The sequence below is a fragment of the Eumetopias jubatus genome, unplaced genomic scaffold, assembly GCF_037043125.1.
Source record: "Eumetopias jubatus isolate StellerSeaLion01/CBP00866 unplaced genomic scaffold, mEumJub1_p1.0 scaffold_16, whole genome shotgun sequence".
Lineage (NCBI taxonomy): Eukaryota > Metazoa > Chordata > Mammalia > Carnivora > Otariidae > Eumetopias > Eumetopias jubatus.
The window spans coordinates 62,532,494-62,560,043 of NW_028274822.1; the positions used below are offsets into that span (position 1 = coordinate 62,532,494).

Sequence of the window (27,550 nt, forward strand, 5' to 3'; positions counted from 1 at the left end):
TTTAATAAGAAAAATTATTGGTAATGAGAGAATTCTAATGATAAATGTACTGAATCTTTTGAAATAAACCACCTTTACAGAAAATTATTCATGTCAGACTCTATTAAAGTGCATATAAAGGAAATTTATTTTAGAATTTATACCAAAGATGCATTATGAATACATGTGTTACTCTGGTACAATAAGGCAGGAAGCCCAGCCTCAATGATAACATAACCTTGATCTTAAAATAGTCTGCCTCTTAGTATGTGCCCCATAAATGGTTTGTTCCAAAAGTTGAAAACTGTAAGCAATTTTCCCTATTGATAGCTTTATGAGTAATTCTGGTAACAAAGGAAAAAAGTCTAATTCTTATTTTGCTAATTCTCTAAAGTCATGTCAGTCTCAAAGGAAACATCTGATTACTGTTTTCAATGAAAAATAAGAGGGATATATTCAGTTTTAAACGAGTTAAATCATAAATATTTATCATATACAAAAATAAGCAAAAGGTAAATTTTAGGGTATCTCTATGGTTTTTAATTTTAAAAACATTAAATCATTTGCAATGAAGTGATGAAAAGATTAACTTGCATAGCCGATCACGCCCAGCATGGAGCCCAACATGGGCTCGAACTCACAACCCTGAGATCAAGACCTGAGCTGAGATCAGGACTGGGACACTTAACCAACTGAGCCACCCAGGTGCCCCACAGTTGCTTTAAGACCAATGGATGAAGCAACCTGTGCACAGAGATGCTGAATGGACAGTCAAATCTATCAATTATGTCATATAGCTTCTTATAAAAAGTCAAACTGCTATAGCTTTTTTAATGTTCACTGTTGTTCACTTTTAAAACTAACTTTTAAAACTTGCTCAATTTTAAAGCAAATATCAGCATGGAGTCCCTCACATATGCTCATTTTTCAGTGTCCTAACATAATGATTCTCCAATTTAGAGTAGTCACATATACACTGATGTTTTTATCACAATGGAAAAAAAAAAAGGAAGAAAAACAAATGTGGTTTCAAGACAAACAAATGTGGTTTATAAGATGGAATCCATGAAGAGGCTAGTAATGAATCCTCTGACTACAGAAAATCAGCAACAAATTGCCAATAATAATTACAGAAATCAGTTTATCGAAGTGTCATACAGAAGGGTATGATGAATTTTTTCTAAAATACTCATTTTTGGGGCACCTGGGTGCTTCAGTCAGTTAAGCGTCTACCCTCAGGCTGGGTCATGATCCCAGGGTCCTGGAATCGAGTCCCACATCAGGCTCCCTGCTCAGTGGGTTGCCTGCTTCTCCCTCTCCCTCTGCTGCTCCCCCTGCTTATGTGCGCTCTTGCTCATTCTCTCAAATAAATATTTAAAAATTTTAAAAATAAAAATACTCATTCTATAATGGATCTAACATACTTATAAATTATTTATGTACTTTTATGTGAGGTTTGTTTTGTTATTAATATTTATGCTTTTCTGCTATTAGTTTTTCCTACTCTTGCATCAAAGTCTTCCCATAAATCCCTGGAAAGTCACAAATATCCCTATGGCCATGGGTAAACCTCAAAAGTGATAATTCATCAAAATGTATTTTCACCTATTTAATAAATCTGTTGTGAGGTTAATTTTTCCTAATTTATATAAAATAACCCCATTAATCTATGAAAAATAATGATCATATTGATTTTACTATGGCTCAAACCCTTAAATAAATATCTCTGATTACCTGTTAATGTAAGGAAAACTGAGTAAATTTTATATTTATATTTAAACTACTGAATACCTGTAAACAAAGTAGCATTTATTAAAATAAAATACACATTTAATTTATACTAAATTCCACTCAGATTTATACAAGTTTTTTATCCTTAATTTTTAAATACACACATGATTTTCTTAAACATTATCAGTCAGGTATATACAAAAGTGAAATATGACATCCAAGCCAGAATGATTTTTAAAATAATAACCTCTATACAGCTAGAATGTACAATGTGTAAAATTCCAATAAAACAGGTATATTCTTATAGAAATGTTAGTCCTATAATACCGAGCGATATTTACAAGCAAACATGATCCAAACAGCACATGCAGATTCAGGGTAAGTAAACACTCGGACACGAACTGCCAGTCGCACCTGGTCTCCACGGCAACAGATTATTTCTTCACAGAAAGGAGACCTATAGAAGAAAGAAAATTTATTCAATTAAGAAGTGAACTTAGGTTTTATTTCTAAGTAAGTCAGTATTTAAAATAATTTTTAAAAATCCTGTCTCTGCTACCAATAGCCCTGTGATTTTGCTTAACTTATTCAAATTATAGAATATTTCTTCAGTCTACAAATTTAAAAAATTACACTGGACAAGATCAGAAATCCTCAACTGAGAGTGCACCAAAATCAATGGGAAAATTATCCCAACTACCTAGAGCTACATTTCAGACCTAATGAATCATAATCTGTGGCAAGGAAAATAATAAATCATTACAAAAGTTCCCCATGTGATTCTAAAGTCATTCCTAAATAACCAGACTAACAGACTGCTAAAATTCCTAGGTTAATAGGGCCGCCTGGGTGGCTCAGTAGGTTGTATGTCTGACTCCTGATTTCAGCTCAGGTCATGATCTCAGAGTCGTGAGATCCAGCCCCGCATCGGGCTCCATGCTCAGTGCAGAGCTTGCTTGTCCCCACTCTGCCCCCACCTTGAGCTTGCTCTCTCTCAAATAAATAAATAAATAAATAAATATCTTTAAATTCCTAAGCCAATAACAACATTTACGAATTCATAAATTCCACCTTACCGAAGACATGTGGCAAATGCACGCCTTGCATTTCTATATACAAAATGTATTGGGAACCCTTTAAATGTGTGACCATCAGGTACAGCCCTCCTTATGGCATCTTGAAATTCTTCATTGCCTGCAGATATACTCGTTGTACGTTCAAATTCATAAGAAGCCAAAGCTGGTGATAAGAGATAGGAAAGCTGGTCTTCCCAAACAGTAGTGAGACCAAGATCCTACAGCAATCAAAAGATAAAAAGGAAAGGTGAAATACACTAATGTTTTAAAAGCCAATTTTAAGTGTTCGCTATTTTAATGTATGCCAAAAGATTTTTAAAAACCTGTCATAACTTTTTAAATTTTCTATTAATTATTATAAGGACACATATAAATAAAGGAACTACAGGTATCTGGTTTTACTTCTTAGAGAAAAAAATCCAATAAACTTTGAATACAATGATGTTAGGAAGTCTCCAAAATCTATACTTCCTTAATATCCACTAGAAAAGACTACATGGAAGAGTCCTACTATGGAAAATACAGTGCCTCTGAAATTTGAAATCATATTTTATTTAACTTTAAAGAGTTTAGTAAGATTGAATCTGCTTAATGTGATTGCTCCAACAGAAATTCAACTATAGTAGGGGAGAAAAATCAACAAATGAATTGCATGTATAATTAAACTCAAATATTTATAAAAAACATTAACTTTTAAACTGTAGAGAGATAAAAAGGTGAAAAAGACATTCTATAGGCCTTTAGGGAGCTTAAAACGTTTCTAATGGAATGCTGAAGGCAATTATGATTTCATTTAGAACATCAAATGAACTATAGATATCTAGACACATTTTAAAAAAACATTGTTACAAACATAAAAAACTTCTCAAAATACTAAATATTTTGATTATCATAATAGATCTCTACCATTTTCTGATTTTGTGTTCAAGGTTTTAAGTGGTTCCAAGTAACCCCAAAGGTCTATGATCATCTATCTTTTTACCCTGGCAAAAAGTAAATCTCACTGGCTGGTTTACAGGCACCACTAACTTAGTGATTAACACTAGTATCTAGCTCAGTTTTCTTCTATATAAATTCTTATAATAAAATACTGGTCTTGTTTGTAAACAAGACCTAAGAAAATTAAAAGGCAGTATAAGTGATGGAAGGAAAGGGGCAGTAATGAGGGGCTTTCATTCCCAGCAGTGTAGTGAACTAGGTCCTTAAACAACCTATTGCTAATTAAGACCAAACTACAAATGCCAGATTAAATATTTTCCAAAATATACTTTTAAATGCTTTGATGAGTTGGCATGTGAGTACAGCAGATTTTAGAACCAAAACTAATAGTAACTGGGAGCCCGGAAAACATATCTGATAAATCAGTTTGCCTTTGATGGCCTCAAGGAACATGGAAAACAGGGTTCACTGAAGGTGGGGAGTCTATTAGGGAATTCGAAAAGGTGAATTAGAAATAAGTCTCGATTGGCAAAAGACCTATCCACAGAGACCTGGCAGGCCAGAAAGGACTGGCATGATATCTTCAGAGCACTAAACAAGAAAAATAGGCAGCCAAGAATACTATATCCAGCTAGGCTATCATTGAAAATAGAAGGAGAGATAAAAACCTTCCAGGACAAACAAAAACTAAAGGAATTTGCAAACACAAAACCAGCCCTACAAGAAATATTGAAAGAGGTCCTCTAAGCAAAAAGAGAGCCTAAAAGCAGCACAGATCAGAAAGGAACACAGACAATATACAGTAACAGTCACCTTACAGGCAATACAATGGCACCAAATTCATACCTTTCAATAGTTACCCTGAATGTAAATGGGCTAAATGCCCCAATCAAAAGGCACCGGCTATCAGATTGGATTAAAAAACAAGACCCATCCATATGCTGTCTGCAAGAGACTCGTTTTAGACCCAAAGACACCCCCAGATTGAAAGTGAGGGGGTGGAAAACCATTTACCATGCTAATGGACACCAAAAGAAAGCTGGGGTAGCAATCCTTATATCAGACAAATTAAATTTTAAAACAAAGACTGTAATAAGAGATGAAGAAGGACACTATATCCTACTTAAAGGGTCTATCCAACAAGAAGATCTAACAATTGTAAATATCTATGCCCCTAACGTGGAAGCAGCCAATTATATAAGGCAATTAATAACTAAAGCAAAGAAACACATTGACAACAATACAATAATAGTGTGGGACTTTAACACCCCCCTAACTGAAATGGACAGATCATCTAAGCAAAAGATCAACAAGGAAATACTTTAAATGAAACACTGGACCAAATGGACTTTACAGACATATTCAGAACATTCCATTCCCAAAGCAACAGAATACACATTCTTCTCTAGTGCCCATGGAACATTCTCCAGAATTGATCACATCCTAGGTCACAAATCAGGTCTCAACTGGTACCAAAAGACGGGGATCATTCCCTGCATCTTTTCAGACCACAATGCTTTGAAACTAGAACTCAATCACAAGAGGAAAGTCGGAAAGAACTCAAATACATGGAGGCTAAAGAGCATCCTACTAAAGAATGAATGGGTCAACCAAGAAATTAAAGAAGAATTAAAAAAATTCATGGAAACCAATGAAAATGAAAACACAACTGTTCAAAATCTTTGGGATACAGCAAAGGCAGTCCTGAGAGGAAAGTATAGAGCAATACAAGCCTTTCTCAAGAAACAAGAAAGGTCTCAAATACACAACCTAACCCTACACCTAAAGGAGCTGGAGAAAGAACAGCAAAGAAAGCCTAAACCAGCAGGAGAAGAGAAATAATAAAGATCAGAGCAGAAATCAATGAAACAGAAACCAAAAGAACAGTAGAACAGATCAATGAAACTAGGAGCTGGTTATTTGAAAGAATTAAGAAGATTGATAACCCCCTGGCCAGACTTATCAAAAAGAAAAGAGAAATGACCCAAATCAACAAAATCATGAATGAAAGAGGAGAGATCACAACCAACACCAAAGAAATACAAACAACTATAAGAACATATTATGAGCAACTCTATGCCAGCAAATTAGATAACCTGGAAGAAATGGGTGCATTCCTGGAGATGTATCAACTACCAAAACTGAACCAGGAAGAAATAGAAAACCTGAACAGACCTATAACCACTAAGGAAAGTGAAGCAGTCCTCAAAAATCTCCCAACAAACAAAAGCCCAGGGCCAGATGGCTTCTCTGGGGAATTCTACCAAACATTTCAAGAAGAATTAATACCTATTCTCTTGAAACTGCTCCAAAAAATAGAAATGGAAGGAAAACTTCCGAACTCATTTTATGAGGCCACCATTACCTTGATCCCAAAACCAGACAAAGACCCCATCAAAAAGGAGAATTACAGACCAATATCCTTGATGAACATGGATGCAAAAATTCTCACCAAAATACTAGCCAATAGGATCCAACAGTACATTAAAAGGATTATTCACCACGACCAAGTGGGATTTATCCCTGGGCTGCAAGGCTGGTTCAACATCCGCAAATCAATCAACGTGATACATTAACAAAAGAAAGAACAAGAACCATATGATCCTCTCAATAGATGCAGAAAAAGCATTTGACAAAGTACAGCATCCTTTCTTGATCAAAACTCTTCAGAGTATAGGGATAGAGGGTACATACCTCAATATCATAAAAGCCATCTATGAAAAACCTACAGCGAATATCATTCTCAATGCGGAAAAGCTGAGAGCTTTTCCCCTAACGTCAGGAACGCGGCAGGGATGTCCACTCTCACCATTGCTATTCAACATAGTATTAGAAGTCCTAGCCACAGCAATCAGACAACAAAAAGAAATCAAAGGCATCCAAATCGGCAAAGAGGAAGTCAAACTCTCACTCTTTGCAAATGATATGATACTGTATGTGGAAAACCCAAAAGCCTCCACCCCAAAACTGCTAGAACTCATACAGGAATTCAGTAAAGTAGCAGGATATAAAACCAATGCACAGAAATCAGTAGCATTCCTATACACCAACAAGACAGAAGAGAGACAAATCAAGGAGTCGATCCCATTTACAATGGCACCCAAAACCATAAGATACCTAGGAATAAATTTAACCAAAGAGGCAAAGGATCTGTACTCAGAAAACTAAAAAATACCCATGAAAGAAATTGAAGAAGACACAAAGAAATGGAAAAACGTTCCATGCTTATGGATTGGAAGAACAAACATTGTGAAGATGTCAATGCTACCTAAAGCAATCTACACATTCAATGCAATCCCCATCAAAATACCATCCACCTTTTTCAAAGAAATGGAACAAATAATCCTAAAATTTGTATGGAACCAGAAGAGACTCCGAATAGCCAGAGGAATATTGAAAAAGAAAAACAAAGCTGGCGGCATCACAATTCCAGACTTCCAGCTCTATTACAAAGCTGTCATCATCAAGACAGTATGGTACTGGCACAAATACAGACACATAGATCAGTGGAACAGAATAGAGAGCCCAGAAATGGACCCTCAACTCTATGGTCAACTCATCTTTGACAAAGCAGGAAAGAATGTCCAATGGAAAAAAGACAGTCTCTTCAACCAATGGTGTTGGGAAAATTGGACAGCCACATGCAGAAGAATGAAACTGGACCATTTCCTTACACCACACACAAAAATAGACTCCAAATGGTTGAAAGACCTAAACGTGAGACAGGAGTCCATCAAAATCCTAAAGGAGAACACAGGCAGCAATCTCTTCGACCTCAGCCGCAACAACTTCTTCCTAGAAACATCGCCAAAGGCAACGGAAGCAAGGGCAAAAATGAACTATTGGGATTTCATCAAGATAAAAAGCTTTTGCACAGCAAAAGAAACAGTCCACAAAACCAAAATACAACTGACAGAATGGGAGAAAATATTTGCAAATGACATATCAGATAAAGGGCTAGTATCCAAAATCTATAAAGAACTTATCAAGCTCAACACCCAAAGAACAAATAATCCAATCAAGAAATGGGCAGAAGACATGAACAGACATTTTTCCAAAGAAGACATCCAAATGGCCAACAGACACATGAAAAAGTGCTCAACATCGCTCGGCATCAGGGAAATCCAAATCAAAACCTCAATGAGATACCACCTTACACCAGTCAGAATGGCTAAAATTAAGAAGTCAGGAAACGACAGATGTTGGCGGGGATGCGGAGAGAGGGGAACCCTCCTACACTGTTGGTGGGAATGCAAGCTGGTGCAGCCACTCTGGAAAACAGTATGGAGGTTCCTCAAACAGTTGAAAATAGAGCTACCCTATGACCCAGCAATTGCACTACTGGGTATTTACCACAAAGATACAAAAGTAGGGATCTGAAGGGGTACATGCACCCCAATGTTTATAGCAGCAATGTGCACAATAGCCAAACTGTGGAAAGAGCCAAGATGTCCATCGACAGATGAATGGATAAAGAAGATGTGGTATATATACACAATGGAATATTATGCAGCCATCAAAAGAAATGAGATCTTGCCATTTGCAACGACGTGGATGGAACTGGAGGGTGTTATGCTGAGTGAAATAAGTCAATCAGAGAAAGACATGTATCATATGACCTCACTGATATGAGGAATTCTTAATCTCAGGAAATAAACTGAGTGTTGCTGGGGTGGTGGGGGGTGGGAGGGATTGGGTGGCTGGGTGATAGACATTGGGGAGGGTATGTGCTATGCTGAGCGCTGTGAATTGTACAAGACTGATGAATCACGGATCTGTACTTCTGAAACAAATAATGCAACATATGTTAAGAAAAAAAAGATAGCAGGAGGGGAAGAATGAAGGGGAGTAAGTCGGAGGGGGAGACGAACCATGAGAGACGATGGACTCTGAAAAACAAACTGAGGGTTCTAGAGGGGAGGGCGTTGGGGGGATGGGTTAGCCTGGTGACGGGTATTAAAGAGGGCACATTCTGCATGGAGCACTGGGTGTTATGCACAAAGAATGAATCATGGAACACTACATCAAAAACTAATGATGTAATGTATGATGATTAACATAACAATAAAAAACTATTAAAAAAAAAGAAATAAGTCTCCTAGGATTCTAGTCTTTGACGGTTGTATGTGTTGCATATAACTTTTCCCACTCCAACTGTGCTCTTTTCACTCCTGACTGGTTTCTCTTCATGAACAAAAATTCTTAAAATATACTAATCTTTTTATGTTTTTTATGTTTTTTTTTTTTAAGATTTATTTATTTGACAAAGAGAGACACAGAGAGAGGGAACACAAGCAGGCGGAGTGGGAGAAGGAGAAGCAGGCTTCCCGCCAAGCAGGGACCCGACATGGGGCTCGATCCCAGGACCCTGGGATCATGATCTGAGCCGAAGGTAGACGCTTAATGACTGAGCCACCCAGGCACCCTGTTTTTTATGTCTTCTTAATGTACAAAAGAATCTAAATGGCTAATAAGAGGTTTGATCTCATTAGTAATCAGGGAAATGCAAATTAAAGCTAAAATGAGGATATAATTTTACATCCAGCTAAATTAGTGTGATAGGAAGAAATAAACAAAACCAACCTGGAAAAAAATGAATATGAAAAAATATAACTCAATATTTTCAATGGGAATAATATGAATAAGTACTTCACAAAAAAAGAAATCCAGGGGCACCTGGGTGGCTCAGTCGTTAAGCGCCTGCCTTCAGCTCAGGTCATGATCGCAGGGTCCTGGGATAGAGCCCCACATTGGGCTCCCTGCTCGGCAGGAAGCCTGCTTCTCCCTCTCCCAACTCCCCCTGCTTTTGTTCTCTCTCTCGCTCTCTGTCAAATAAATAAATAAAATCTTAAAAAAAAAAAAAAAAAAAGAGGGCACCTGGGTGGCTCAGTTGGTTAAGCGACTGCCTTCGGCTCGGGTCATGATCCTGGAGTCCCGGGATCGAGTCCCGCATCAGGCTCCCTGCTCAGCGGGGAGTCTGCTTCTCCCTCTGACCCTCCCCCATCTCATGCTCTTGCTCTCTATCTCATTCTCTCTCTCAAATAAATAAATAAAATCTTTAAAAAAAAAAAAAGAAATCCAAATTAGTGGTATTCAGCAAAAGTCTGAACTAGTTAACATTCTTCATTTCTAGAAGAAAGTAATAAATTCTAAAAGTATTAATGAATTTGGAAATTTTTGAGTCTTAGAAGCTAACTCTCATGACTTTCAAAACTTCAAGCTTCTTAAGGGCAGGAACTAAATCTGCTTTCTTCAGGGCTAGAACAGTGACTGGCACTATCCCACCTGCCCTCCTCCCCAAATCGTTAAATATATAAACAAATTAAAAAAATGCGTGAAACTACAAATTTCAGTGTTAATTACCTTCCTGTGTTCTGACACTAGCAGCCTTAGCTGCATTTCTATTTCATTACTTGTTACTGAAGCATCAATTGTGGATGCACACAGAGGGGGAAAGGGAGGAAGGGATGTTGTAGCTCCCGGAGCACACACAGATTTGATTGCTTCTTCACTCATGGGCTTCCATTTGGATTCATCATTCAAATCAAATACACAGATTTCTACTGAGTCAGAGGGCTGACAATTTCCCAGGAACATCTGATGATTGAAAACACAACCAATTGTTCGATATGGGTACAATGGTTTGGGCTGTTCAGCAACTGGAGATTCATCAGGATTGGCAGGTTTGTGGATGTACCTAAAAAAAGTAAATCATCATTTTATATAATAAAAACTTAAAAATTAAGAAGGCAACACCTACTGATAAAGATACTTAAGGCTATAACTATTTCCTAGGACTAGAGTTTAATACTTGTTTTTTCTTCTTATATTTCTACAATTTGATTACTCTACAGTAATTGTATGGCACATATTATGATATAAAAATCAACTTTATTCAACATGAAAATATATTCTATGTATAATCATTAAGATCAAAACTGTTCATCTCAAATAACACAATTAAAATAACTTAGCTACAACTAAATAGGTACAACTAATTAAAACAATTATCAACCAGGGGGAAATTTAGAAAACTGAGAAGATGGCCCAGGGCTGCACCTTTAGGAACTCCAACATTTACAGATAAAATGAAGGAGAAGTGAGAACAGCCAGACAGGAATAATGAAAACTGAAAGACAGAGCTATGGGAGAAGCTAAGGAAAGAGATGGTCCCAGGAAAGAAGGAGGAGCACGCAACTCTTTCAAAATCTGATGGCAGTCAAAAGAACTAAGAAAAGTATACAGTGAATTTACCAATGTGGAGTTAGTGACATCAAATTTTCAAAAGAAATCATGATTTACACCCTGAACTTACTTTTAGGCTTGAGGAAAAACATCAGAAAAAGCATATGCCAATTACACAAAATTAAAAAGAAATCATTTATTTTTTACCAATATTATGTTGGTAAAGAATATTTTAGATGTACAAATTTTCTTCAAATTTAGTATTTTAATTGAAGTAATGTTTTACATAGTTATCAAAAAGGCTCTAATAATGAAAATTATCAGGATGTGCCTTTGAATACCATCAATATAAACAAAGAACCTATAATTTCAAACATTTACATCTTCATTTTAATATCCTTATAACATAGTTGACAAACCTGTGTCCTGTTAAACTCTCCCAAAAAGTGATAGTCCCATCAGTTCCACAGGTCATAACCCACGCGTGAGGTACTCCTTTTGCCTTAGTCCCAACACAGACAAAGGCTTCTAATCCATATCCAAGAAGAAGGCTGCATAGAAGGTTAGCATGATCTTCACAGTCACCCTAGAAAATGAAATGAATTAAGTATTCATTCTTTCAGTTTCCTCATTAAATATCCAATAAAAATTATAATTAAAAAGCAGTATTAATTTTTTCATTTTTTCAAGTTTTTTTATTTTTTATTTTTAAGTAATCTCTAAACCCAACATGGGACTCAAACTCACAACCCTGAGAGTCACATGCTTCACCGACTGAGCCAGCTAGGCACCCCCAGATTTTTTTTTTTTTAAAGGTTTTATTTATTTACTTAGGAAGGAGCAAGAGAGAGAAAGAGAGGAAAGGGAGAGGGAGCAGACTCCCTACCCAGCAGGGAGCCCAACATGGGGCTTGATCCCAGGACTCTGAGATCACGACCTGAGCCAAAGGTGACTGAGCCACCCAGATGCCCCTAATTTTTTCTTTTAATCATTAGTCTAGTGGTAAGCTGAAACAACTGGGGACAGGGGTAAGAATACACTAATTTTAGAAGAACCTAAATTATTTTACAAAGTCAGTGCTCACAAATCTGATAGTCATAACATATATACTTTAAAAGGGGACATTCAGGGGCACCTGGATGGCTCAGTCGTTAAGTGTCTGCCTTCAGCTCAGGTCATGATCCCAGGGTCCTGGGATTGAGCCCCACATCGAGCTCCCTGCTCAGCAGGAAGCCTGCTTCTCCCTCTCCCACTCCCCCTGCTGTGTTCCCTCTCTCGCTGTGTCTCTGTCAAATAAATAAATAAAAGTGGGCGCCTGGGTGACTCAGTTGGTTGAGCGACTGCCTTCGGCTCAGGTCATGATCCTGGAGTCCTGGGATCGAGTCCCACATTGGGCTCCCAGCTCAGCGGGGAGCCTGCTTCTCCCTCTGACCCTATCCCCTCTCATGCTGTTCTCTCTCTCTCAAATAAAGAAATTCTTTAAAAAATAAATAAATAAATAGATAAATAAATAAAAGGGGACATTCGGATTCAAAAGTTTATAAAAAACTCATATAATATAGAAAAGTAGCAAGATTTTAAAGATGAATAGATAAGAGCTAAAGGACATGAACAGACAAGATGACAAATGATACATCAAGAAATGCAAATACATGGGAAAAGACTCAAACTTAAAACAATGAGTTACAGTATCTGTACGTGATCATTTTAAGGCAATACATACCAGGAAAAATGGCTGAAAGAAGAAAATGTCAACAATGGCTATAATTATGGAAGGTTATATATCATTTTCCCTTCTAGTTTCTAAATTTTCTTTGACAATATTATATTACTTTCACAACTTAAAAATATTATGAAAGCTACAAAAACAGAAAATATCTGATAATCTATAAAAAAATAAAAATATTAAAACAGGCTACAATTACATGAAGATATGTATTTAAGTGCAGGACTACAGGTAATATACAAAAGCAAAATTTTAAGTTCAGTGTTAGCCTGAGGGGTGATTTCTTTCCCCTTAAATTTTGTATTAGTGGCTCTGTACTGCTGTTTTTTGATTAAATATACTAGAATCAATAACATTTTAAAACATCAAATTTGACTTTTGAAAAATATATCCAACCTTTTAGACCCAGTAATTTCTGTACTGAGATTTTATACTAAAAATTTTCAAAAAAAAATAATAATACTCCCAAAGATATTCAATGAAAATACTCACTCACAAAGATATAAAAAAATTAGAAGCAAGCTACTGTAGCCAAAAGAAACAGTTCCTACAATGGCAATAGTTAAGAAGATTTTGTAATCCACTAAAGAAAACTTTATACAAACATTAAAAGATGGAGATCATAAAAACTGTAGCAACAACTACATGGGAAAATGTCCACAGCACAATGTTAAATTATAAAGCAGGACACAAAACTTTATTTATATCTCAATTATAATCATGGAAAAATAATATATACACAGAGAAACACAAAAACATAAAAAGAGATGAAAAACTGGCAATAGAATTATGGGAGAAATTTCACCCTTACTGCTGTAATGCTCTTGTTTGTGCAAGAATAACTTTTTCAATAATTTCAAGCTTCTGGGGTGCCTGGGTGGCTCAGTTTAAGGGGCTGCCTTCTGCTCAGGTCATGATCCCAGTATCCTGGGATCAAGCCCTGTGTTGGGCTCCCTGCTCAGTGAGGAATATGCCTCTCCCTCTCCCACTGACTCTCCCCGCTACTTGTACTCTCTCTCTCTCTTTCTCTCTGAATAAATTAAAAAAAATTTTTTTTAAATTAATAATTTCAAGATTCTAATTTAAGATGTGCTTTCTCTTTAAACAAACTCAGGTAAACAAAATGAATCAAAGGGGTGATTATTTGTTTTAGGAAATATTTACATAATGACTCTAAGTATGTACCATTCCTGCTATATTTGAAATAAAAAAGCTTAAATCCAAACACACAACTTTTGGGAACCACAACTTGAGAATAAATCAAAATAATTTATTGATAATGTTTAACTCTTTTCGTTTTTTTTAAGAAAGAAATAGTGTGGGGGCGCCTGGGTGGCTCAGTTGTTAAGCTTCTGCCTTTGGCTCAGGTCATGATCCCAGGATCTTGGGACTGAGCCTCGCAACAGGCTGCCTGCTCTGCGGGAAGCCTGCTTCTCCCTCTCCCACTTCCCCTGCTTGTGTTCCCTCTCTCGCTGTGTCTGTCTCTGTCAAATAAAAAAAATCTTTAAAAAAAAAAATTAAAAAAGAGAGAGAGAGAGTGCGGGAGGTGGGGAGAAGCAGAGTGGAAGGAAGAAAGAAGAGAATCTTAAGTAGACTCCATGCTGAGCGTGGAGCCTGACTTGGGGCTCAACTCCATGATCGTGAGATCATGACCTGAGCCAAAATCAAGAGTAAGATGTGTAACTGACTGAGCCACCCAGGAACCCCTTCAATTTTTTTTTTCCTTTAAGATTATTTATTTATTTGAGAGAGAGAGAGAGAGAGACCATGCAAGAGAGAGAAAGCATGAGCAGGGTGAGGGGCAGAGGGAGAAACAGACTCCCCACTGAGGAGGGAGCTCGACTCAGGGCTCAATCCCAGGACCCCAGGATCATGACCTGAGCCGAAGGCAGACACTTAACTGACTGAGCCACCCAGGTGCCCCCCACCAATTGTTTTTAAGATAAAATCTTCCTAACAAATCAATCCCTAAGCTAAACAGGCTCTTCAGTATAAGCTTTGCCTTGTGAATGAATACTCATACTACTTATACAACCTCAGACAAAAATTATTGCAAAACAAATAAATTAATTTTTTTCTATTTCAGAACTGAAATGCTGAAGATAGTCTTGTTTTCATATTATCATTTTTAGAACACAGATTAAAAATATCACACAATATATAAAATTCATTTATTGAATTAACATCAGAAATGTACACAAATTCTTATATACTTACACTTGAAACTAAACAAAATATCATGCAATCCAAGATTTTCTTCCATATTCATCTTGTACTGCCATTTTCTCTTTTAAAAAAAATGTATCATCTAAATAGATTTTAAAACATGAATAGTACTAGAAAGACCATGATCCTGGTCCCAGCACCGTCTCTAATTCACTGTTTAATTTATCTCTATATCTTGATTTCTGACACAATAGTACTTGTCTCCACCTCACAAAAATCATATTATGCTAAATAAGAAACTACACAAGAAAATAAAGTTGCTAAGTTTTTTATGTATTAAAAACAAAAGATTCTGACTAGTTCAAATTGATAATTTACCCACTTTTCTGTTTTCAAATGCAATCAATTCACAATAACTATGATGTACTACTTTTTAATTCTATTACATGTGTAGAATACCTTGTTTCTACAGAGAAAGGCCAGCAGAGTGCACCACTGTTCCTGTTTACCTCCTCCTCCAATAACAGGGGCTCTTTCATAACCAAGGACATTAACAAATCTTGCTGCCTGCCTTGGAGTATCCAGAAGCCTCCCAGCTCGAAGTGGTTTAATATAGGAACAGACTGGTCTATTTATCCCATTTTCATCCTGGGGGAAGAGGGTAAAAACATCAACTGTAAGGATAGATTAATTATTCCCAATTTTAAAACTTTTTCTTAGAATATATTAATGTGGGACAAGATAATTCTGGATAACACTTATTGAGTGCTTACCCTGCATCCAGCACTAGGTAGCTAAGTGCTACGCATACAATTTATCTTTTAATCTTAACATCTCTTACTGTTTTCATTTCATAAATGAAGAAACTGAAGCTACAGGTATTATGCAACAGAGCTGGGATTCAAACCCTTAGCTGTCTCCAAAACTTGTGACAATAAGAACTTGAACTACCATGATTCAGCAATCTCACTCCTGGATATAGATCTGAAGCAACTGAAATCAGTATCTCAAAGAGATATATGCGCATCCATGCTCACTGCAGCATTACTCACAATAGTCAAGATATGGAAACAAGTAAAATGTCCTTTAATGGATGAATGAGTGAAGAAAATGTGGTATTACATATACAATAGAATATTATTCGGCTATAAAACAGGAGATCCTGCCATTCGTCACAACACGGATGAATCTGAAGAGTATTAAGCCAAGTGAAATAAGCCAGACAGAGAAAAACAAATCCTGTATGGTGTCACTACATGTGAAATCGTTATTAAAAAAAAAAAAAAAAAAAGGCTGATTTCAGAGAAATAGGAAATAGAATGGTGGCTGCCAGGGGTTGGGGAGAGGGAGGAATAGGGAAGATGTACGTCAAAGGGTACAAATTTTCAGTTATAAGAAGAGTAAGTTCTGAGGATCTAACATACAGCATGGTGACTAGTTAATACAGTAAACTTGAAAGTTGCTGAGAGTAGACTTTAAGCATCCTCACCACATGAGAAAGAGGTAACTATGTGGGGTGATGGATGTGTTCATCATCTTAATCCTGGTAGTCATTCCACAAAGTATATGTACATCAAATTATGTTGTACACTTTAAATATAAACAATTATATTTGTTAATTACTCCTCAATAAAATTAGGGGAAAAAAAGAACTCCTCTGAAAACAGAATAGGCAGGTATTTGGGGGATGGAGAGGGGATCTAAGACAAAGTATTCTTTCGTATTATCATACAGAACTTAATACTGTATATCCAAACAGAATAACTTGTCTGATTTACTGATCCAACAAGTTATCAGAGCTCATTTTTAGTTTGTTTCCATTACACTTGGAGATCCACAGGAAACAAGGATTTGTTAACCAACTGAACTGAAAGCAGACTTTTAAAAATTATTTAAGGAAAACATCTTACATTTTCAAAATAGAATGTGTCCTAGCATTTGAGCTGAATAACTACAGGGCATACAAAAGTCTCTGATGACTGTCCACCACTGGGCTTTTTGAGTTAATACTACCAAAGCCCACATTTCCCTTACATTCATGGTTACTGAGATGACAAAGTCAAAGGATTACTTTCTATTCAAAATTCAAAGATAATTTAACACTCTCTATCATGGCAAGGCTCCTGGGAAACAAGGCCTAACTCAGAGAAATAACTGTTTCAATTATCAGAACCACTGATGTCTTTCTATACCACAAAAACATCACCTCTCCACTATAATCCCATACCTTAGCAAGAAAAAAAAAACCCTATTATTTATATTTAATTATCGTGAGAAAGATCATGAATTTTCTTACATAGAGCAAAGAATTATTATGATTTGACTCATAACTATGGTTCTCAACTCTAAAAGGCACTGACTTTTTTCCGTCCTCTCCCACCCCACTGTTACCTCCCTGGCTCACACACATCCATGGTGGCCTCCTACTCTCCATCTCCCCCGTGCTATCTTGGGAGTCAGAAACAGAGACAGAACAAAAGGATCAGCTAGGAAAAAGCTCAAATAGAATGATGAACCAAAGACAATTAAGGAAACTAAGGAACAGAGACAGGAAGGAAATTTAAGTGAAGGGTGTTTCAAGGCACTCATTTCAAAAACAGAAAATCATGATTCTAATTTTGGAGGGAAGTAGAAAACTATTATTTGGATTTCTTTTACATTAACTCAGTATTTATTTATTTATTTATTTGACAGAGACACAGAGAGAGAGGGAACACAAGCAGGGGGAGTGGAAGAGGGAGAAGCAGGCTTCCTGCGGAGCAGGGAGCCCAATGTGGGGCAGGGAGCACAATGTGGGGGCTCGATCCCAGGACCCTGGGATTATGACCTGAGTCAACAGCAGACGCTTAACGACTGAGCCACCCAGGCACCCCCACATTAGCTCCGTATTAATTATTGATCTAGTATAGTGTGAGAATATTGTCTTGAAATCAAAATCTGAACATTAAAAGGATAGCCTCCAACCTCAAGTGATTTATAATATTTTCTTAAAACTTAATGGCCTTGGGGGCGCCTGGGTGGCTCAGATGTTTAAGCGTCTGCCTCCAGCTCAGGTCATGATCCCAGGGTCCTGGGATCAAGCCCCACATCGGGCTCCTGGCTCAGCGAGGAGCCTGCTTCTCCCTCTCCTTCTGCCTCTCTCCCTGCTCATGCACTCTCTCTCTCTCTCTCTGTATCTCTGTCTCAAATGAATAAATAAAATCTTAAAAAAAAAAGGCCTTAAAGATGAATTTCTATAACTTACTTTAAAATTTCTTACACTAGAAAATTTAAAAGCTATTATTAAGTGAATTTGTTTATAGCAAAACAATGAGGAAGAAAAAGTACAATAGATTATTAAGTAAAACAACTCCAAGGATTCTACAGATGTTTGGTTAAGATAAAGGTAATTAACTGAGTTCCTGAGTGGGCCATTTAGTCCTATTCTTATAACTCCACCAACAGAGAGGAAAGGAATGAGTACCTAAAAAGTGGATGCATTTGCCCTAAATCAATCACCAATAGTAACATCTGAGAATACAAGATATATCATTATACGTTTCATTACAGCAATATTTCTCATATTATCTATAATATATCCCCATAAACAAAATGTCTTGAAAATTTCGGTACTTTAGCTTCTAAACCTGCACTGTCCATTAAGAATGCCCCTAATCCTACGTTGCTTTTTAAATAAAATTAAATAAAATTCAAAATTCAGTTCTGTGTTGCCACATTTTGCATGCTCAATAGTTCAATGATTATCATACTGGACAGCACAGAGAACATTTCCATCACTGCAGGAAGATAGTGCTGCTGTAAACTATTTTCTCTTGTGCCTAGAAGCACTGGAAATTCATTTCAGACCATGTATAATAACTTTTTGGTTTAAAATTAGTTTTTGTGATTAGACTGACTGCCTTAAATAAATGTTATTGTTCCTTAACTTCATATCTAGTCAAATATAGAACACAGCAGCAAAAGACACTTTTGGGGAACTGAAGTAAGATAAACATTTTTACTCTATTTATCCAGAGGTGGTCCAGTCAAACCAAAAAAGCACTAGTTGAAACTGCAACTTAATGGAGTCTCCATGACTAAGTTGCTGTTTGATATTAGGAAAAATATTTTACTCTTCTCTTTTATACTGTTTTTTTTTATAAAAAGTGGCAATGCCTAGCCAACTGACAATCTCATATGGTTACCATGAGACAAAGTGACCTTATGTGGTTCAAATCTTCTTACAATGAATTCTAAGAGATGGGAACTTGTTTAAGTAGTATTTCCTAAAAAATATCCCCGTTCCGATTTGCATAACTGCATCATCCTCTTTCTCCTCCTCTTTCATTTGCCATTTCTCTGATTCACTTCCTCACCCACCCATTCTTCTCTGGTCCCAGATTCCACATGGCAATGCATAACCTCACCTCAGACTAAATAGACAGCAGGGAGCCAGTTATATTTTGACTGGTTTCTCTTTGCCCCATCCTGACATCAATGCTACCTGTCTGCCCAGGCAAACAACGCAGAGACAATGCTCCTGGAAAGTGAGAAGCTGTTTCCCTCATTTCCACCACTAGTCAATGAGGCTCTCCCACTTTTAAGCTCCTCATCTAGAAACTGAACTACTCTTAGCCCATCCTACTACGTAGATACGTAGATAAACGCACAGGATCTGAGATATATTAGTCAAAATACCACCACACTATAACTCATAAAAACATCTACATAAGGTTGGATAAATATAAAATATGCGAATGGTTCCTCAGAAGTTACAAAATATATGATCTAATATATTTTATTATATGATTATATGTTAATGAGAGAAAATAGGCTTAGGATACAGGAAAATAGAAGCAGAGATACAGAACTGAAATGCTGCAGTTAAATATTACTGGTCACTGGTTCAGAGATTTTGGCTATATGGAATTATTACATGTAATAATGTCTTTAAGAAGATAGCCTAATAATGTATATGCCTAAACATACATGCACACTTCTGTACATGAAAGCCCCACTTTTGTACATGAAAGCTGAATTTACATTAACTGCAAAGTATCTTAGTATTTAATCATTTAGTACTAAATATCACACTCCAAATTAAACAAAGTGGGTCTTCATCTATTTTAAATCAAATATATTCAAAAAGGATTTAAAAAGAATAATTGAAAATGAAAAGCAAAATAAAACAAAGACTGTGTTATGTCACCTACTCAGTGAAAGAGTACTATAAAATCATACTCGATTTTTACAAATAGTTTCATTTGTCTGGAATAAATACATTTTACAAATTTCATCTTAATTGAAATTTACATATACAACAGTAAATCTCAAATATAGGTGTGAACCTTTTCTAATGCAATTTACAAACCTGTGCAAAAATCTTAACCAGCCGTGAGTTGTGTGAAGGTCGAATTTGCAAATATTCTCTCCACCACTGCTTTGCATATACAAGAAATAATCGCTCTTTCTCTGCAGTTTTCTGACGTTCCAAAGCAAGCTTGAAATTTAAAAAAATATTTCCTTCAATTTGTTTTTTCTCCTTACATACTCTAAAATATGTAACAATTCAGCATCCTTTTCTCCATCTCTACCACCACCCTAACATGAGCTATCATCTCTACCATCTATCTCTAAGAGCCTCCTGACTGACTTCCCTGTATCTATACCCCACCCCATAATCTCATCTCCATATAATGGTTAGTGATCTTTTCTCACAAGACAAACATTTTTAAATAGATCATATTGTCATTCTTTTGCTTAAAACTAGTAAGTGATAATTTTCTAAAAAGAAAGTACTTTCTAGGATCAACAGGTAAATATACCACTATGAAAACAAATACACAAAGAAGAGAAATTCAGAATTATTTACCTGTGTGTTCACTACTTCTTGAGATAATGTTTGATTGAGTGGTGGGTACATCTCAAGTTTTATATTTAAAATTCCCACAGAAACTTTTGATTCTGTGCCTATAAATTTAAATAAATATTTAGAACTTCAGAGGTTTCCAAACTATGTATATTTAGTCAGCCAAAGTCTAACCAAAATAATTAAAGAATTTTGTGCTTTACCTCTTACATGAAATACAGATAATATTCAACATCATCTTTAATATTCATATTAAAAACGAACCAAATCATATTAGTTTTTATTTTGCGTGAAGACCTTTATCTGATTATAAAGAGATTACCTATTTTCTGAGTTTGCTTATCACATTTTAAGGGGCTGTTTGGATATACGGGAATTGGTATTCTTAATTTAATGAAGACAAAAATGTATGCCAACCAGATTTACATCAAAAACAAAGTAAAGCAACAGTTAACATCTCATTCTCAGAAAATATTTATACTTTATCATATATAGTAATTCCTATCTATCCCTTCCTATATATATTTTTTTAATCCCTTCCCATTTTTCACATTACATGTGAGTACAAATTTGCAATCCATTCCTGGATTTAAAGAATCAGAAAACAAATATACTTTTTTTTTTGTTACCAGAACTATTTACTATTTCTCTGGTGAATCAGAATATACTTGTTTCTTGGTCACTACTATGATAACCATGTTAGGACTGTACCTGAAGACAAATATTGGGTATCTTTTGAAAATAAATATCCCACATAAAACTTTTTCCCCTACTTTCTATTTAAGGAAAAACACATTCCGGGTCTGACTTATCAGAATCTAAAGTCCTAAAGCTATACTGTCCACTGGCCAGGTTAGACTATGCAACTTAGTTTCAATACCAAAGCAATTCCTTTACATGTTATGCATAAAATATTGGTAGGTCTTATTTTATTAGCAAATATGTATTACACATCAGGTAGTATGCAAGAGTCCAAGGAGACAATGGTGAATAAGACAGGCACCATCGCTGTCCTCAAAGAGTACTATTCACAGATATTGTCAATGAGCAAGTTAGTACCTCTTTGAGTCCCACATTCCCACATGTAAAAGGATGGAAGAATATCAACTCCATAACCTGTAAGAACTCTTGCTGCAGGAAGACACTGGTACTAATGGGGATGCACTGTACACTGGAGTGTGCTGGAATAGAGGGTTTTTACATATGCATGTGTGTGAAGAATCTTAATTTTCTTTACAGTCTTATATACAATCAAATAAATTTGAAAAAAGAAAGAAAGCAAGGGATGCCTAGGTGGCTCAGTCGGTTAAGCATCTGGATCGAGTCCTGCATCAGGGTCCCTGCTCAGTGGAGACCTCCTTCTCCCTCTCCCTCTGCTGCTCCTCCTGCTTGTGCACACTCTCTCTGTCAAATAAATAAAATCTTAAAAAAAGAAAGAGCAAGTAAGCCCCATAAAAATTTTTTTCCTTAAGACAAGGTCAGATTGACTGTGAAGTTCTATACTTATAACATGCTTCATGACATTTCCCAAGACTACAATACTACAGTCCAACTATAATTCTAATGAAATCCTTTTTTTAAAGTATTTTTAAAAAAGATTTATTTTAGGCAGGGGGGAGAATGCACACAAGTGCAGGCGGGGAGGGAAAGGGAGAGGGAGTCTTAAGCAGACTCCATGCTGAGCGCAGAGCCTGATGCGGAACTTGGATCTCACAACCCTGAGATCAATACCTGGGCGGAAACCAAGAGTCGGGCACCCCCTAATGAAATTCTTTTTACACGTTTCCTTCTTGGTTTACAAAGGTATTCAGAAAACATAAAATGTATTTATAAACAAGCTGTGGCTATAAAAAGGTAACAGTGATTAATCATCATACCTACACCCATAAGTTCCACAGTAAGACTGGTCATTCCATTTTCTGAGCCCAAAACTGATCGCCATTCGAGAAAATAGGATGCTACCAAAGTAGTCTCACCAAATATGTCTGTTTTAATTAGCACCATATGAACTGGATCACTTATTGATAACATTGTTGTTGAATCAGCCATTCGAGTTCCATCACCTGGCAACATAAACGAAATGCACCACATTACATATTCTGTTAGGCCAACACAGAAGAATACTTTTATTACAAAGGATACTAATAATAAACTTATATAAAACCAAATAAAATAATTTGGTAATGCCTCAAAAAGCATGCAACAGATTACTTTATAAAAAAAAGTACAATCCTGGGGCACCTGGGTGGCTCTGTTGGTTAAGCATCTGCATTTGGCTCAGGTCATGATCTCAGGGGCCTGGGACTGAGCTCCATGTCAGGCTCCCTGCTCAGCAGGGAGTCTGCTCCTCCCCCTCCCCGCCCCTCGTGCTCGCTTACCCTCTCTCTCAAATTAATTAATTTTTTTTTTTTTTTAAACAGCCCTATTAGGGCAACATTTTTCACTGGGGGCAAAAAAAATTTTCTGTAATGTATTAACTATCTAAAATTCTGAAGGTATAATTTTATAACTTTGCTAAGTTTACAAATGTAAAGATTTCTATATTGAACTAACATACAAAATACATTAATAGAAATAATGTAAAACAATTATGGGAATCAAGTATATAATTTTAAAGTTATAAAAATGAGAGTTACAGATGCCCATCCTAATTTTTATTTTTGAAAGTTACATTAACATCGTAAATCTAGCTATCTTTCATAAATGAGGATTATGTCTCATTCTCTACTATATCCGCAGCACTTACCTACCATAGCATAATGCACCTAACAGGCATTTACTGTTTGACTGACTGATTTGAGTGCGCATGCACACATGCAAGTGGGAGGGGGAGAGGGAGAGAGAATCTCAGGCAGACTTTGCGCTGAACACAGAGACCGATGCAGGGCTCGATCCCACAACCCTTAGATCACGACTTGAGCCAAAATCAAGAGTCAGATGCTTAATCAACTGTGCCACCCAGCCCCCCACCATACGCATTTAAAAGTTTACTATTAACGAGGCAACCATCAAGACAATAAAAAATAATCTTCAGGGAAAATTAATAAGCAGAAAATAAAGCAAGAAGGTGGGTGGAAGTCATTTATATAAAAAAGAGCAGTGGAGAAAATAAAAGCAAAGTAGGAAGATTCATTCATTATAAATCTCTCCTTACAGTAAAAGTTGTTATGGTTGTTCTACAATGAAACCAAACAAAGATTTACTCAGTTAAGTGACAAATTATCATTGCTCCTTACCTAAGCTTTCTCTGTGTACTTCAAGTAAAAAGCCATCATGAAAATCTGGTTCACAGGCACATGGAACAGGTTTAGAACGAAAACGTTGGTTTCGAAAATGTAAACATAAAGTAAAAGTTGAACAAACTTGTCCCGGTAAAGGCTCAGGTTCTTGTAGATGTTCCAAAAAAGCTTTTCCACCCAAAACCTGAAGGTAAAGATACCTCCGTGTTGGATCAATATTAGCTGTAAAGTGTAGCAATATATATGAGGAAACTGCCAAATAACTTAAGGAATGTGATCAAGACAATAGGAAATAATAACTTAACAGAAATAAAACCAAAGACTAAATAAAGAAAAAGAGTAACAAATTTACTCTATACCAGGACCATTTACAACCAGGGAAGAAAACATGCATAATAAGCTATCTTTATCTGAGTTTATATACTGGCTACTTTTTCCCAGTTAGAAAGGAGTCAGAACCAAGGTTTAAGAAACCTTTACTTTTTGGTTGCTTATCCAACACTCCTTCACCTCCACAAACCAACTCAGACAAATATAAACCCAGCAAGTGTACTTGTTAGGTAATTACCATTAAGAAAAGCAAGGCTGTATAAAGTTTGTAAAATATACTATTAAAACATGAGAAACAGGTGATCCTGTTTTTGCTTCCACTCTGTGATACATAAAATCTTCTGACATACATACTTCATGCAAAACAGAATCTAAGTTTTTTGGATGATTAATCACAAAAATGGTAAGTATTTCGTTTGAGAAAGAAAAAATGTTTTCTATCAAGTACCAAACATTACAGCACATCAATATGTAATACTGTGCAAAACAAAATCAATGTTAAAAAGAAATACACATACTTTTTTTTAACAACGTTGAATGTCTATCAGTAAAACAAACAGGTTGTTTTGGAGAGGAAGGTAGCTCTTGATCAACACTATCCTAGAAAGGCAGGAAAAAAAAATGAAAACAAATTAGAAAGCAAAAATTATGGCTAAGCAAGGAAATGTCAACAATGGGACTAAGAAGTAAATAAAAGTAGATAGCATAAAGCCCCCCTCAAAGAAACTCTTATTTTCTCAGTACAATTAAAATAATGAAAAGCCTGCAAAAAAAGATGATGCAACTGGTCACGCCTAAAGTCTAATAAGGAATTTAACTGTCTTCAATGTCCACAGAACGCAAAAAAACAAATCCTTAATACCTTAAACAAGGTTAAACTTTTTCTAAACCTAATATGACATTTGACTTATGATTCTACCATGAACTGATTTTAATAAGGGAATGACATTCACACAGAAGTTGTTACTGGGTCAATTTTTAAACAAATGGGTTTATAAACCTCAAAAACCAAAAAAGGAGGCTGTATTAAAATACTTATTCCCTGGTGTATTATGCGGTCCATCCAATTTTTACATTATATTACCCAGGTATTATTAGGTCACAGTTTCTCATTATTGCCTCATTTTCAAAAGGAGGCCTACTTATTAATTTGTGCACTGAGGCTATCATCCCACTACTGACCTATTTGTATAAAGAGATTTGAAGGTTCTTACACAATTATTTTCTTAAACAAATTGGTAATTTGTTAATCATAGAGAATGGATTTCCAAAAGAATGTGTTTATTTAAAAAATATGCCTAATCTAAAAAAATTATAGAACACTAGTGGAAAGAAACTAGGTTATGGTGAACTAATTTAACTGAAATAGGTACACTTACAGTTACAGAACTAGAGAATGACAACAGAAAATTCTGTCATTTTAGAGAGAAAAATATAGTATGTAATTCCAATCTCTTTGATACATTATCCTACTTGCTACAATAAAGGGCAGAATTAGCTTATACTTGAAGTAAGGATATTACTAGACAAAAATGGTCTTGTTTTAAAGTGATTTTTACTAAAAAGAGGCCCCAAATACAAACCCTATAAGCAGCATTAAGCATGGGAACATACTCTCAAAATTTTTTCCCTAAAAGATTACTCACAGTAACAAAATTAAGTTCTTTCATCACATCATCAATGATTCCCCGACGTCTAAGGGCTTTGATCAAATCTTCTGTTGATAACTGTTGTTGATCTGGTGCCAATTCTTCCCGTATTGTCTCAGCAAGGATTTCTCTTATTCTGCCATGGACATCCATCTATGTAGAAAACTCGCATTACAATTTACATTTATGAAGCCATCAAACGTTGCCAATTAACTAATTTCCTTCTAAAACACCCAAAGGAAAAAATGGGAGCGTGGATAGACAAAATTCAGGAAGGCTTCTCAAGCTAATAGTAAACGTAAAATTGTTACCAGAATTCAATGAGAATAAAGGTAAGATTTTTTTAAAAGAAAAAAATTTTAGGATGAATTTCTTTTTTTAGTACAAATTCTAGAAATAATTTCTACTGGTTATCTACTACCTTTGTTACCATTTCCCCACAAATAACACTCAACAAAAACAGACCTTTTGAAAGAGAGTGTAGTATAATCAAGAGAACACAGACCTGGAGGAGGAGATCAGAGTACGAATTTCAGCCTTCAACTTATTAGATGTAACCCTAAGTCAACTTTTTTACCCTTTATGAATGTGGAAAAAATAGTGCCCTGTCAAGATTACTGTGAGGCTTAGGTAAAAGATGCTAAATACTTACCACAAAGCCTGGCGTACAAGTGTACAATAAACGGTAGCTTTTATTACTTCAGCTTACTGCATTCAGCTGAGCACCTTAACAATGTTCTTCTTGCGCTCCGAGGTACCACACACACTTTCATTACAAGACTTTTACTAACTTCCCTTTCATGGCTTCTTTAAAAATTGCTGATTTGGTTCAACTTCAAATAAGTAAGTTTCACCCCTAACGTAATTCTAATTCCTGAACTCTGAATATACACCTGCTCCAAACACAACTTGTACCGGATCTGATACCCAGTAACGGCAGGATGAACGCTTTATCTTCACAGCCGTGCTATCACTCTGCCGCGTTCTGTCACCTCAAACTCTCACTAGGACTTGCCAGCATTGTTCTCTTTCACCGAGGCTAGAAAGCAGCCCCGGCTGCAGACCCGGAGCCCGCCCAGCCCGCGCTCTGCCCCCACAGCCTGCGCTCGCGTCCCCGGCACACAGGCGCCGCCGTCGACTGGGCCTCGGGACGCCAGGCTGGGCGCTCAGCACCGAAGGCGGCCGGAGGGGCCCGTGTCGCCCGGCGCCCGCGGCCCTCACCTTGCTCAGCTGCTGGTGGATGAGCTGCTTCAGCTCCGAGGCTTTCTCCGGAGGCAGCGACATGCTGGGGCCGGCGCCTCACCGCGCTTCTCCCCACTTCGGGCGCGCCCCGGCCAGCCCCGGAAAGCCAGTCGCGGCTGAGCAGAGCCGGCGCGACCGATTGGCCTCACGCAGCTCCCGGAGGGCGCGACGCCGCGTCAGGGCCGGTGCTGGGCGGGAGCCGAGGCAGCGGCGGCGCTCAACTGTTGCTTTCAAACGGCGCGGACTACCAGGGCTCGGGCTGCCCCCCTCCCTGCCTGACCACCTCCGCCTGCCGCTCCCTCCCCTGGGGGTCCCCATCCCGCAAGCTCAGCGCTCCCCATCGGCCTGCCCTGCCAGAGTCTCCGCAGGAACTGCCCGCCCTCATCTTTCCCCGGTCGCGGGCCCTTTCCGCCCTGCGGACCGGCAGATAGCTGGACGGG

At 36.9% G+C, this 27,550-nt stretch overlaps 1 protein-coding gene across 1 annotated transcript; it reads right to left on the bottom strand.

Annotated features, from left to right (window-relative positions):
- Positions 1 to 103: 103 nt before the first annotated feature.
- On the bottom strand, positions 104 to 27,519 carry CEP76 (centrosomal protein 76). The gene is made up of 12 exons (XM_028089377.2): positions 27,090 to 27,519; positions 25,866 to 26,021; positions 24,738 to 24,819; positions 23,887 to 24,111; positions 22,528 to 22,713; positions 20,654 to 20,751; positions 20,153 to 20,281; positions 15,262 to 15,450; positions 11,330 to 11,496; positions 10,089 to 10,422; positions 2,787 to 3,004; positions 104 to 2,167 (listed from the first exon to the last, which is right to left on the bottom strand). Exons 1-12 carry the CDS (start codon positions 27,150 to 27,152, stop codon positions 2,029 to 2,031), a joined length of 1,986 nt encoding a protein of 661 aa, XP_027945178.1. The 5' UTR covers positions 27,153 to 27,519; the 3' UTR covers positions 104 to 2,028.
- Positions 27,520 to 27,550: the final 31 nt, after the last annotated feature.

Excerpts from the sequence above, each read along its gene's own strand:
- CEP76 (XM_028089377.2), bottom strand. The coding sequence starts at position 27,152 with ATGTCGCTGCCTCCGGAGAAAGCCTCGGAGCTGAAGCAGCTCATCCAC. Across the intron at positions 10,423-11,329 it reads GAGAGTTTAACAGGACACAG|GTACATCCACAAACCTGCCA; the intron begins GTTTGTCAACTA and ends TACTTTTTTTAG. Across the intron at positions 2,168-2,786 it reads GCATTTGCCACATGTCTTCG|GTCTCCTTTCTGTGAAGAAA; the intron begins GTAAGGTGGAAT and ends TTTCTTCTATAG.